A 14,376-nucleotide genomic window follows, 5' to 3' on the forward strand; every position below is an offset into this window, starting at 1 on the left:
AGCCTGGGGCGGGCGTCGGGCTCACCTGGAAGCGGAGGAAGTCCTGCGGCTTGAAGTCGTTGGGGGAGCAGCCGCACCAGTCCACGATGTGCTTGTACTGGCACTTGCAGCCCAGCTTGCGGTTCCAGTTGGTAATGCGCAGGTTGTTGTCCACCATGGTGTCGCAGTGGGGGCCATTTTCCAGCACCGTGTGGAAGAAGGACTGCCGGGTGGGGAGAGGGGCCAACCTTAAACCTCCTGTCCTCCCCTGAGTACGTGGGTCAGGGCCTCTCAGTGGAGCGGGGTCCAGCTCTGGGACAGCTGGCCTCTGTCCTGAGCGGTTGGTTCGACTCGGGAGCTGGCTACTCCCCGGAGTGCCATCTTTAACCCATGCCTACAATCTGACATCAGGACGTCCCACGGCTCAGGGTGTCTGCTGTCTGCCCAGTAGACAGCCAGGGCCTCTCAGGGCTGTCAACACATGGGGATGGGAGGCAAACATGGGAACATCTCCCAGGACACCATGGGCTAGGGAGGCTCAGACCTCTGGGTCTGAGGGAACGTGGGCACAACCACCAAAGGGTCCAGACTCTGCCAGCCACGAGGGAGGGAAGACACACAGGGGTACATAAACCTGGGGCAGAGGTGCCCCAGATCCCTGCCACACACACAGTGTGACCACAGCCAGGGGGCTGGGGGGGGGCGGGGAGGACACTCCAGAGGGGCTCGCTGTCCATGGTGCTGAACTAGGCCGCGCAGTGTGACCACAGGGGAAGGGCTGCTGTCCATGGTACTGGACCAGGAGCCATGATTCGTCGTATAGTCTAGGAGGTCAACCTCTGAGAAAGAGGCAATGGCCAGAGTGGAAAGACAGCAGAGAGGAGGCACAATGGTTGGAGCTGCTGAGATTTTTTCTTTTTGACAGAGTAACAAGGAGAAAGGTGAGGCCAGCCTACAGGAGAAGACAGCCCTCCCCCGCCCCAGCCCCCCAAGGGAGGCTGCCGGGGACGTGTTTGTGGGCGTAGACACTGGTGTCTCCTCAGCTAGTCCCCAGAGGCGTGTGGGAGAAGGGAAGGCTGAGTGGGCGACAGACTTGGGGGACAAGGGAGGAAAGGTAGGGCTTACGGAGTCCTGGGCACCAGCAGTGTGGCCAGTGTCTTGACAAAAACAGCCAGACTCCCAAAGAATCTCCTCTAAAGGGTGGGTGGGAAAGATGAAGCCACTGCACCACCCCTGTGGGTCCCCGGGACACAAGGTGCCAGGCCAGCCAGCCTGGATGGTGTCCTGGTCCACAGAGACACGCCTTCCCCACCAAGTGACAGGAAGAGAACCGGTTCCCAACCACACCCCCTCCTTCCCCACCATGCAGTTTCCCCAGGGATCATGGATGACAGGGCATCAGAACTGAGAGAAAAGGGAGAATTCTGCTGATGTAGGATTAAAAGCTGCAACTTAACATATGTGAAAATCACTACATGAGCCGCCTTGCTCTGGTCTGGGCTCAGGCCAGCCGCATGCTGGGGGCTCACGCCTGTAAGCCTAGCTACTTAGGGGGCTGAGGCCTGAGGATCACGGTTCAAAGCCAGCCTAGGCAGATAAGTCTGTGAGACTCTTACTTCCAATTGACAACTAAAATGCCAGAAGTGGAACTATGGCTTAAATGGTAGAGCACTAGCATTAAGCACAAAAGCTCAGACAGCACCTAGGCCCTGAGATTAAGCCCCAAGACCAGTGCACATGCGCTCTCTCTCTCTCTCTCTCATTCTTTCTCTCTCTCTCTCTCTCTCTCTCTCTCTCTCTCTCTCTCTCTCTCTCTCTCTCACACACACACACACACACGGAGACCACATGGTTTACAGCTGGGGGCCCCACTAGGGTGTAATGGGGGCTCAACCATGAAGCTACAAGCTCAGTAGCAACAGATCCAGCTGTGCTACCCATGCAGATCTGGGAACATCATTTCTAGACTGGTCTGGGTTGATTTAGGACGGGCTGCCATCTGAGACAATGGGAGTTTCCCACCCTGGGGGCCAGTAAGTGATTTTGGGCTCCCTGAAGCTCCCCATGGGATGCAAGGCTGTGGCCTGAGTAGATGACAAGCAAGAGGGTTGTGCAGGAAACACAGCTGGCCAGCTCTGGGATGGCTCGGGTGTCTGGGGTGTGACTACTTCCATCAAGGACTGAAAAGGGATTGCTGGTGCTGACAGGTGGTCATTATGTAATTGGTAGCTATAGAGGGTCTGGATGAAGGTCAAGTGGATCTGTCTACCTGCTCTGGAAGGGTCAGCAAGTACAGCTGTGCAGGCTTTCTCCTGCAAGATTCCCTGGAGGCATTGTAATTGCTGAAAGCATTAGAGGCTTGCTTTTTTTTTTTTGATTTTCAGTACTGGGCTCTGGATTTGAGGCTTTGAGCCTGCTTGGCAGGTGCTCTACCACTTGAATCCACCTCTAGCACATTTTTGCCTTGGTTATGTTTTTGAGCTATAGTCTCTCCTTTTCATCCCAGGTTGGCCTGTGATCTTCCTATTTATACTTTTTGCTATAACTGGAATGATAGTTAAGAACCACCCTACACAGCCTTTCCTGTTGAGATGGGCAGGGGGCGGTGTCTTGAAATCTTTTGGTCTAGGCTGGTCCAAACCACAATCCTCCTGCTCTTATCGGAGTAGCTAGAATTACAGGTATATACACCTGTATTTTTATTTTTATTTTTGTCGGTTGTAGGGCCTGAACTCCGGGCCTGGGCGCTGTCCCTTAGCTCTTCAACTCAAGGCTAGCGCTCTACCACTTGAGCCACAGCGCCACTTCTGGCTTTTTCTGCTTAGGTGGTGCTGAGGAATCAAACCCAGGACCTCATGTGTACAAGGCGAGCACTCTACCACTGAGCCACCTTCCCATCCCTACACCTGTAATTTTAAAAATAACATTTTCTCCCTGGAAAATGGAACCAAGCTGTCTTGCTCTAACAAAATCACTTTGTTTGTTTGTTTGTTTGTTTTAAAGAAATATCCAATAGGGCCTGAGCATCTTGAGCAAGAGCTGCCTTTTCTGTTTACACAAATGCATTGCGCAGGCGGCTGGGGGTGATACAGCTTCTGGCGGCCTGGAGGGGACCCAGAGGCCCTGCTGCGGTCCCCACATGGCCAATGCAAGGCCAACGCATTCTTATCTGGATGTCTCTGGAGGACAGGGCAGGCAGACCTTCGACATAGCTTTGTCAAACACCCCGCCACTCTGCAGGCCGCAGCTGGCCCCGGCCTGTGTCAGGGGCGGGGGGGGGGGGGGGGAGAGGTCCCTGGGACTCACCTCGGCCGGCAGCAGCGTGTAAGAGTAGAACTCCTTCATCTTGGTCACCAGGTCGTCCGTGGAGAACGTCACGTATTCCACGAACTTGCGGTTCAGCAGGAACCAGTCGGAGCCGCCGTCCACCGAGATGCCCTCGGGGATCCGCCGGTCCCCCAGGCGCCACATGTGGGTGTCACACTCCAGGAAGAGCCGGTCCAGGCCTTGCTTCCGGATGAACCTGCGGAGACCAGCGAGCCCTGAGTCCTGCGGGGAGGGAGCGCTGCCCAGAGCCCCAGGTGCTCTTGGGTCATTTGTGCGGGGGGTTGGGGGCTCTGTGCTGTCCTCTGGGACGGGTGCCCTCAGTTACCCCTCACGCTGGGAGCCACTGCAGCCCAGAGAGCCACGATCGCAGGCCACGTCCACAGCACTTTCCAGACCACATTGTTTGTGCGGTGGCTGCAGCCTATTTCCCGTCCTCGAAGACGGCGCTCTCGCGTGCTGGAGAGACCACGCCCACAACACACATGGGCGCAACGCACGTACTTCTGGCTGGTGTTCACGGTGCCGGGCCTCGTGCGTGCCAGGCGGCGCTCGACTGCTGAGCCACGGCCCCTGGGCCTCAAGGGATTCTTGATTTAATACGACGCTGGGGACCACAAAATAGTGTGAAAGTGCCAACTCAGCCACGTTTCTCCATGAATGTGTCACAAAACAAGGTATCCATGGCATATGTGACATGAGAGCACGTGACGCAGCCGGGGGCGGGCGGCTCACACCTGTCATCCTAGCTGCACAGGAGGCTGAGATCCGAGGATCATGGTTCGAAGCCAGTCCAGGCCTGAAAGTCTGTGAGACTCTTATCTCCAATAAGCTGCTCAGAAAAAGCCAGAAGTGGTGCTATGGCTCAAGTGGTAGAGAGCTAGCCTTGAGCACAAAGAGGCTCAGGGACAGTGCCCAGGCCCTGAGTTCAAGCCCCAGGACTGGAGCTGGCTTTAAAAAATAAAAGCACGTTATCCATGCCAAGTCCAGTCACTGTGCCAACACTTGATACCTACATCATTAGATTGTGGTTAGGATTTGGTGGAAATAGAGATATTGTTGGGTTCCTAATCAAGATCATAGACTGAGTCTCTCCTCACGAGTGCCCAGATTAGTAATTCCTCCCCTAGTAAGTCTGCACACATTCCCTCATCTCATCTAGGATTTGATTGTGGATTGAGCAAGCTTTCCGCACAAACTGTTATTTCCCTCAGTGAGCGTCCGCTGCGCATGCACTGTGGGTCCCACTGCCCTGGGTGCTGCTGACAGGGGTCAAGGTGAAGATGACCCCTGGTCCCCAGTGGGGAGGTTACAGCCCAGAGGCCTCCCAAGCTCTTTCTGCCTTCCAGCCTCTGAGCCTTACATGCATGGAGCAATCTGTGCTCTGCAACCCCATGAACAGTGCATGCGGCTGAGTACCTCCGCCCCTTGCCCGCTCATGGCTGATCCACACAACCACTAGTCTGTGCCACCTCCTGTGGCGGTCTGGGCTTCAGGATCTGCTCAAAAGCCCCTCACAAGCTGAGAGTCACTGGAAAGCGAGGAGTGCTCTCTGAGCCTCAGTTTCCCTTTGGTATGAGTGCAGAGTTGGGCCAGGTCTCCATCTTTGTCTGGGTGTTTATAAGGACCACATAGATCTGGGAAGCTGTGAAGTGTGCTGGTTGTGGTATGGGTGTATGTGTATGTGTGTGTGTGGGGGGGGGCGTTGACTATGGAGAAAGCATAATGCAGTTCTGAAACCATTTAATTCCCTTAACATGTTTCTGGCTGAATAACACATCTCCCCCAGGCTGAATCTTGTCCCAAGGCCTCTGGCCAGAATTCTAGCAGTGATGGTCCAGGAGTCACTCGATTATACCTAAGAAGAGGGTCCCGTGGGCCAGGTGTTATCACAGGACACCTGCAGACAAAGAGGGCCAGAGAGGGTAGGCAACTTTCCCAGCAACACACTGAGGCTCACACAAGGGCAGAAGGCCCAGAAGCCAGTGTCCCTGGGCTGGTTCTCTCCACATACAAAAGCTAAGCTTGTTAGCACAGCCAGGTTCTTGCTGGGGAGCAGCTTGGTGAGGGTATCTTTACTGTGTCATGGCTTTACCCAGATGGAAACACAAGGGGTCAATAAAGGGAAATAACATCCTATCTCAGCTTTGGCTGGTGCGTGTGCATCATCACACAGAAAACTTTAACTTTCAGATAGCTTGTGTGAAAATTTACATGGGGGGCAGAGGAGAGGGAGAGGGAGAGAGAGAAAGGGACAGAGATAAGAGAACAGAGGTAAAGCGACTTGCTGGTCCTTCCTTAGACCGGCTCTTATATTTCATGTTCCATTATATGGGATAATAGCGTCGTCTTGCAATTTTAATGTGATGTCCCAGGCCATAATATTCAAATGCAATATTTATGTAGTCATCTCCAAAATGAAATATTCATGCATTGGGAGATTGGCTCTATATTTACTGTGTTCCAAACTTGGATACGCTGCAAATATATGCTTTGGTTAATTATGAGTAAATAGACAAGCGAGTCCCCAGGTTTTAGAAGTTTCTGGGGCCATGGGGCCTGCCGAGGACTTTGTTTTCACTTGGGAGAGAGTGGCAGAGGCCCAGAATCTGGGTAACAACCAGATGAGAGGATGCTTGGATTTGGGCATTCATCATGACTTGAAAGAGTGAAACAGGAGCACAAGGTAAGTCAGTGAGGACACAATGGGATGCCTCTCTCTCTCTCTCTCTCTCTCTCTCTCTTTCTCTCATTCTGTAGCTCTCTCATTGATTTGGCTCTCCAGCAGAGGGTGCCCAGCTCTCTGCCCTACGGGGTGAACACAGCTTCACAGCACTGCTCCAGTACACGGAGGGGGACCAGTGATGCTCCTGCTTCACTTCCAGTTGCCATGGTTACCCCGTGCATCCTGGCAACAGGTGGCCCCATAGCAGAAGAGACATTGGGCAGAACCAGGTCCTAATCCTACTCCTGCGTGCCACACAAGCATCCACGACCCCATCCTGACAAATCAAAGCATGATGGAGTCTGCTCCACGGGGGGTTTGCGAGGTATGTGGTGAGCGGTGGTTACCCAATCAATGAGCCGACCCAACCCCTGGTCCCTTCTTACACCGTGGGGGGGGCACCCCCGTTTCCCCTGGCATCCCGGACCCTCCTTTCAAGCTTCATTCTTACCCTCCACTCTCTCCATGTGTCCAGTACTACCTGCTACACGTGAGCCCAAGGTAAAAGAGATGTCTGTCCACTTGTCCTCTATCTATCTAGAACACCGCTGAGTACACAAGCAGTGTGCTCAATAGACAATTACTGAGCAAATGAGCAGAGGGGAGGGTAGCCACCACAGCTCTTGGCAGTCGGGACATCCCAGGAATCTGTAACCAGGTAACTAGTTCTTATAATGCACTTGAGGAAGGAAGCGAATCTCAGGACGGTTAGTAATTTCCTCCAAAATCACACAGCTAGAAAGCTTGGTTGAATCCAGGTCTGGCTGGGCCCAATACCGGCCTTTAGCCTTTCAACCACCTCAAAAACACAATGGCCAGAGAAGAGAGACAGAGAAGCGTGAGAAAAGGTCTTATGATTGGTGCTGGGAAGGGGTGCTCTGGTGACATTTGGGGACTTGGCTCCAGAATGAGCTGTCTGGCGTCACCCTGCTTTACTTCCTGGGCTCACAGAAACAGAGTTTCCAGTGCCACATGGGACCAAGTCCCAGCTAAAAAGGGATCCAATGAGAGCCATGGGGACCAATCTACCAGCATGACTGTCATCCACAAGAAAGGCTGGATGAAGTCAGGGGAGAGCGGTCCCGGCCCCCCTTTCATGGAGTGGAGGACTGAGAAAAGAACCCCTGTGGTCTCTTGATGAAGGCCCTCTTCATCAGTCCCCCTGTCTACAATCTTGGCACACTCCTAAGTGTGAGATTATTCCAGAACTGTCTTACCCCCTTTTTGAGTTTAAAGAGGAAATATCTGCCCCTTTGATTTTTATAGTATGTCTGAGCAAGAAGGAATCATAACATTTAGCTAATATATCTAAAGCTACAGATGAAACCACAAGAAGACAAAGAGAGGATGACAACCCCAAATCCTACAGCCGGGGGAAACCCCTCCTGATCTTCTGTCTTCCCACCCAGTGGTTTCCCCTCCCCTCCAGATCCTTTACAAATCGAACATTTTAGTTTAAAAGTCAAGTCCGGGAATCAGGCCTGCAGACAGACGTGCCACGCATGAAATCAGCCCCGATGGGGACAGGCTCACCGTGACACAGCTGGACGCCCAGGGCCCAGGCTCGGCTTCTCGGGGCCAGGTGCAGTGTCAGCTATTAGCCGAGGGCGCGTTTAATCACGCAGCCTGTTTCTGCATCTCGAGCGCAAGCAGAGATCAGTCATGCCTGCCTGGGACGAGGGGGTGTGAAGAAGGTTTCAGAGAGATTGGATAGGGAGAGGGCTGAGCCTGGCACTCAGCATGCAGAAAGCACCTCACAAATATCCACAGCGGATTTAAATGTCTCCTCCTCTTCTCCGTGTTGAGGCTGGGTGGATGATAAGGGGGTGGGGGTGGGAGGCGGGTCTGGGGCTGGAGAAAACCTTTCCACAGCTGCAGAGCAGTAGAGCTTCAGGACCACGGACAGTGCCCAAGGCCGGGGGAGGGCTCCCTGCCTGTGCCTTCTATTGGAACATCACCTGTTGGACTCAGAGCAATTCTGAGTTCCACAAATAAAAGCCTCCTTCCTGTCTCCCCAAACCAGGAGCTACCTGGGTTTGAGCTGGGCCTCCCCAAATGCTCCCTGCTGGTCATTCTTCAAGCTGGCCTGGGCCAGCTCCTCACAGCGCTTGAGTCCCTACCTGCTGGACCTCCATGAGTCCGCAGTCTGTATGGTTTTCCGCATTTTATGTACTTTTTATTTGTGCTGGTCTTGGGAATTGAACTCAGGGCCTTGTCCATACTAGGCGAGCACTGGACCCCTTGGTCCGTGACCCCCCAGCCCTTTTGTTTTAGTTGTTTCTGAGACAGGCTCTCACTAACGTTGCCCAGCTGGCCTCAAAACTGGGGTCAGTGGAGAGATCTCAAAAATGTTACAATACTCAGTCCTCTGATCCCATGTCCCTGTCTGGGTCTTCTAAAGATAACAACGCAGGTGACCCCTGGTGGTGTCTATAATCTCAGCTCCTCGGGAAGGAGAGATAAGGAGGATCCTGGTTTGAGGCCAACCCGTGCAAAAGCACGAGACCCTATCTAAAAAGCAAAGTGAGAAAAAGCTGGGGGTAGTGGTGGTGGAGGAGAAAGCCTGAGTTCACAATGCCAGTGCACTCATTCCTCCTCAAAATAGGAGGAAACAGAGCTGTGACAGTCAAAAATCCAACCTCCGAATTCTCACAGCTGGGGGTGTGGGGGGGGACAGACGTGGGGTACCGAGCTGCCGTGTTGACACCAGTGGCTGGACCCACACTCCCCTCTGCTCTTAGGACTAGACCGCACTGTGACCCAGTGCTAGACACCGGAGCCCCAGGATCTCCCTGCCCCCCCAAAGTGAGTGGAGGCCCTGGATGGAACAGGCAGGAAATGCCTCCTCTGCCCAAGATGCCCGGAGGTCCCAGGGCCTTTTCCGGAATATACTATACTGGCCTCTTCTCCGGGACAGCTGCTTCGGCTCGGCCTTGCCGACACTGCCTGGGAAGATGACAGCTGGGTCCCGCTCTCGCTCCATCTATCGGGGCCTTTGCTTTTGCAGAGAGCAGGAGAGACCGTGAACACCGCGGCCCTCCGCCCTCGTTTCATTACAGCACAACCAGGCCCAGTTTGGCAGCTATGACGATATGAGTTGCCTCTGCCATCTTCTCCAGCTGGAGCCGGAAGTCCAGATTGGCTGCCGAAGGCCGGAGGCCAGACAGAAGGCCAGAGGAGCTATGGAGAAAACCCACGGAGGCTCCCCGCTGCCTGCCTGCCTCCAGCTCCCCATTTTCCATCTTTTGGGCTCTCCTCTTACAAGGGCAGGCCCAGGAGCAGGGGAGCGGAGGCTCAGAGGGACTGTGGAGAGCTTCCCCTTTGGCCAACTTGCTTTGCTTTTCCCTCTTCTTTTCAGTAGTATGGGGTTTGAACTCGGGGCCTCACACTTACAAGCTAGGCATTCCACCATACGAGCTATGATCCTTCCCCTCCCCCCCTTTTTCTTGCTTGTTTGCTTCCTGAGCGGGTCTCAGAATGCAATCCTCCAACCTCCACCTCCCAAGAAGCTGGGGTTGCAGGTGTGCATTGCTACAGCCAGCCCTAACTCCCTTGACTTTTCAAGCCACCCAGTGCATGGGATGTAAGCAGGACTGGAACACAGAAAGCTCATCATGCAGGAAGTGGGAATTCTCCATCACGTGAATCAGGTCCTAGCAGAGCACTGGGCTCTGTCACCCCAAGGTGTGTGCATTCTGCCTCCGCCGGAACCACACTGCTGGGGCGAACGTGGTTCTCACTCGAGTTTGTCGACTTTGAGTGAGCTCTTTTCCCATGATGCAGCTTGTCTGCACCCATCGAACTCCAGGCTGCCCAGAGGGGAAGATGGGTGCTCATTCTCTCCCTAGCGGAGGGCAATACCTAGAGCGGGGTCACTCCATTCAATTCCCCCTTCGTGGAATCATGCCTGGCCCTCTCCTGATCATTGGTTTTGAGGCTGAAAGACCTGGCTTCACATTCTAGCATTTAACCAGCTGTGCAGTGTTAGTGCACAACGGTTCGAGTCCCGAAGCTGCCTTTCATTTCCCGAGAGTGAGGTGAGAGAGGGTGGTCCCTGTGCTGAATGATGGGGGGCAGGCGTCTCTGGGAAGAGTGGGGGGCCTAGCACAGGGACGGACATTTGGAAGGAAGACTCTCCCAGTGGCGATGACTCTTATTTGCCCACGAAAGGAAACCAAAACTTTGCAAAGGCTTGGGACCCAGGACACATTGCCTGCATTTTGTCTCTCCCTGGGGCAAACTGGGTCAACAAATACCGCCGCCAGCAATGGCTGAGAAGGTTTCCAGGGGAGATGGCAAGCAGGAGCACCGAGGATGGGGGAGAAGGCAGGTGGGGGGAGGAGACAGGCCTCTGCCTGGAGAGGAAGGCTCGTGAAGGATTTGCCAGGAGAAAATTCAGACATGGCACTGTAAGCCTTTGGCTTTCTCCAGAGGAGCTAGAAACCCAGATCAGCCCCGGGGAAAATGCCGCTGTTAGTGTTCAAATGCAATGCCTGAATTAAAGCAGAATGAAATTAAAGCAGAGGGCCGGACGGATGTAGTCTGTTGACCAGCCTACCGGGGTGGGTACGCGGTTCCAGACACCGCCTATAGGGGGCGCTTGAGACATCGCCGCTGCCCATCCCAGAGTCTCCCTGTCTGTGCAGAAAGTAGGCGTCCAGCTTGAGGTTCTGATCGCTGCTGACACTTGGGGGGGAGGGGGGAGGGGGACATCATGATGAGTCTATGCTGGCAGAAGACTTTTTTTCCACTAGGAAAGAAACTCCATGAGAGGCTTGAACTGGTTGTTGTTCACCAACAGAACAGTGCCCAACCCACCACGGGCCCTTGGTGAATGTTGACTGACTGAACGATTCAGTGCTATCACTCAGAGGGTGGGCCTCCGTCTTCCCACCGGTGAAAGAGGTTCGCCTCTGAGCTCATCCGACTAGCCTAGAAGGAAGCCTCCCTCCCCACCCCCATCTCCACCCAGAGATCGCTTAGGTTTTCCCGTTCTGTTGGACGCACGCAGGGGTAGGGGACTCTGTGTTTCTTACCTTGCGTTGTCTCGGCCATGCGATTTCAGGAAATTCATGTCTCGGTACCGGGAGAGAAACGCCACCAGCTGGTCGTTCGTCCTGTGGGAACAGAGAGGAAGGTCAGGACGCGGCAGAGCCCGCGGGGCTGCCCCGGCTCGGCCCCCCCTGCCCTGTCAGCGGCACCCCGGTGCACTCTTGCTTCCTCTACCTGCCTGATCTCCCCCACGGCCTGCTGAGGGTCCTCTCTGCAGCTCCCACGCCACTCTGTTAAGACATGCTGATGACTCACGCCTGTAATCCCAGCTACTCGTGGCTGAGAGCTGAGGATCATGGTTCAAAGCCAGCCCTGGCAGGAAAGTCCATAAGACTCTTATCTCCAATGAACCATCAGAAAACTGCAAGTGGCGCTGTGGCTCAAGTGGTAGAGTGCTGGCCTTGAGCTGAAGAGCTGAGGGCCAGTGCCCAGGCCCAGGGTTCAAGACCCATGACTGATTAAAAAGACAAGAAGAAAGACACAGTGCTTGTGTCCCCCTCCCTTGACCTGCCCTGAATCAGGAATTTCTGGAGGACAAGCCAGTGTCTTAATATATTCCATTCCTGTGCCCTGACTCCATGTGCAGCCCACTGCCAAATACGGAGCGACCTCAGGGCCTTTGGACATGCCGTGCCTGGGGAACGTGTCCTGTACCTTCCCATCTCTGGCCGTCCACGTCTCCTCCAGATGTCACCTCAGCGGGGGCTTCCCTTGCAGCTCCCCCTTCTGTCCCTCTCCCACCTTCTGTCACCCCATCCCCCCTTACTTCACCATTTTATCACCACCCGAGGGCCCTGACCTTGCACTACAATGCAGTAGCAGCCACGAGCGTGGGACCCTGTGGGTTTCGCTCATCCCTGGCTCCCAGGAAGAGCTACATTCAGGCTTGCTGAGTGAATGAGTGTGTGAATGAATGAATGTGTACGAATGAGTGAATGAATGAGTAAACACATGCAGGAGTCCAAGCCACCAGCCCTTGAATGGAACTCTTCAATGGCATTCTGAGCAGGGAGCCCCGGGGGCTCCTGATGGGGTCTCTATCCAGGACCAGGCACCGGACATACACAGCGACGTTGCTCCAGTGTTGTTATGCCCAATTTATCTCCATCCATCCCAGTGATGGTGGCGCAGTCACAGCTGATCAACGCACATGCGTGTACGGCCGTGACAGTATTGTAAAAGAGCGTCCATGGGCCTCCATCTGCCAGGGACAGGGTCACCTTTTCTTTTTGTTGAATAAACCCAAGCAGGTGAAGGGACTTGGGGCGACTGAGCCTCCCTGGGCGGGCTCTGTGTCCCCCAGGACAGGAAGGGTGAACCGCAGGGGAAGGCCACACAGGGCCTGAGAAGTAGGGTGGGGGCCCACGGGAAGAAAGAAATACCTGGGCTCCAAAGGCAGAAAGATCTGGAGACAGAGCCTAGCTGTCCTGGTGGAGGCTCAGTTGTGTGGCCCCTCTGAGTGGGCAGGCTTTTCTGAATTTGTTTTCCTTGTGGCTGTGACCACAGTGGAAGCATGCCCAGCACACAGTGGGCCTGTTGTGATAGATACTGAGTGGATAATGGGGTGGGCTTTACAGGGCACACAGTAGGTAGGTGACAGAAAGTGCATAGTAGGTGCATGTTCATCTATGGATAATGAGTGGGCAATGGGGTGAGATGTGTGTGTGTGTGAGTGTGTCTGTGTGTGCATATACTTGGTCCTGGGACTTGAACTCAGGGCCCGGGCCCTGTCCTTGAGCCTCAAGGCTGACACTCTACCACTTGAGCCACAGCGCCACTCCTAGGTTTTGAGGTGGTTCATTGGAGGTAAGAGTCTCGCAGACTTTCCTGCCTGGGCTGGCTTCAAACTGCGATCCTCCGATCTCAGCCTCCTGAGTAGCCAGGATGACAGGTGTGAAGCGCCCGCCATGGGGTGTGTTTTAAGGCGCACAGTGGCTGCATGATATGTGCAGGTGCGCGTCCTCTTGTCCCCCGCTTTCTGCTCTGGGTCGCCCGCCCTCACATCGGCGGTAGTCTTGCCTGTCCTTGCTCTCCTTTGAGTACTTCCTAGTTCCAGAAGAGGGGCACAGAGTAGTCAAGGGGCACGGTGGGGCCTGCATCTCAGCCCACCCACCGAAACACAACTCAGTGCCCTGGGGAGATGGGCCTGAGGGAGGGGTCCAGGCCCCGTCCCTTCCCCAGCCGTGGAGGGGCTGCTCGGGCTCCGTGTCCCCGCGCGGCCCCTTACCACGCTGACAGTTCATAATTGTTGTCCTGGTGAATACAGGACAAGTTGGCCTCTGAATGGGATCCGGGCTGCAGGAATAATACGCAGAGGCCTCCGGGGCCCGGGTGGGCGGCCTCGGTGGGCTCCCGGGCCCCCCTTGGCGAGGCTGGGGGCCTCCCAGGGTCAGCCACCGCCGAGACTCCGCTCGACAGCCCCGGACGTGGTCTTTCAGGGCTAGGAGCGGGGACCATTTTCACATTAACCGCTTGGCCGAGCCCTCATCGGGCGGGGATGAATAGGCATTTAGCGAATTTACTTAGCGATGATTCCACATGAAATCGTTTCAAAAGATGACATCTTGGGGGAGAAAGGGCGGGAGAGAGTGTGTGTGGGGGAGCTTGTGGAGAAAGCCCCTTTTCACAGCCCAGCCCTGTGTGCTGGCCCAGGGATCGCCCTGGATTGGCTACACGGGTGGGGTGAGGGGGACCCCGCCTCCCACTCTTCCTGGGAGCTCTGGCGGGGGGGGGGGCCCTCGCTCCCGTCCCCGTGTGCAAAGTGCTTGCTCCTAATGCTAACGTCCAGTCTCCCAGAGACGGAATCCGGCCGGGGCCCAAGTTTTCCGCTTGTGGCTGTTGCAAGCCTGCTTGTCAATAACGGCGCACACCATATTCAGTTCTGTCCAGATTATGAATGACTGCAGATCTGTTTGACATTTCACCCCATTCCAGCCTTGCTCGCTCCTGCTTACACACACACACACACACACACACACACACACACATACACACACACACACACACACCCCTCACTCTGGTGAAGCCATTTGCCAAGTGTCTCCCCCTCTTCCCCCCCGCCCCATCCCCGATCAAGTCATCCATTTCCTCCTTTCCTCTGTGAACACTGAACACGATTACACATCCGTGTTTTGATTTGGACCACGTCCTCTTATCTCTCCTTAGTAACTGGAGCCATGCAAAAACCTTCCTGAAACAAAGTAATACCATAGAGAAACGCGGAAATAAAACCTGACTGGTTAACCGTACGGAGCTCTGGGTTAAACGTGTCTAAATAAATGAACAATAAAACCCAG

At 54.8% G+C, this 14,376-nt stretch overlaps 1 protein-coding gene across 1 annotated transcript in view; it reads right to left on the reverse strand.

The window, feature by feature from the left end:
• LOC138825599 (xylosyltransferase 1-like) overlaps window positions 1-14,376 on the reverse strand; it is a 155,115-nt gene that overhangs the window by 15,980 nt on the left and 124,759 nt on the right. Inside the window, exons 6-8 of the mRNA XM_070020272.1 lie at window positions 11,065-11,145; window positions 3,286-3,502; window positions 26-202 (exon numbers count right to left, since the gene is read on the reverse strand). Of these exons, the coding sequence (XP_069876373.1) occupies window positions 26-202; window positions 3,286-3,502; window positions 11,065-11,145 (475 nt within the window). The remainder of the gene's footprint in view (window positions 1-25; window positions 203-3,285; window positions 3,503-11,064; window positions 11,146-14,376) is intronic.

This window comes from Dipodomys merriami, unplaced genomic scaffold, assembly GCF_024711535.1.
Source record: "Dipodomys merriami isolate MVZ:Mamm:240054 unplaced genomic scaffold, mDipMer1.0.p SCAF_138, whole genome shotgun sequence".
Lineage (NCBI taxonomy): Eukaryota > Metazoa > Chordata > Mammalia > Rodentia > Heteromyidae > Dipodomys > Dipodomys merriami.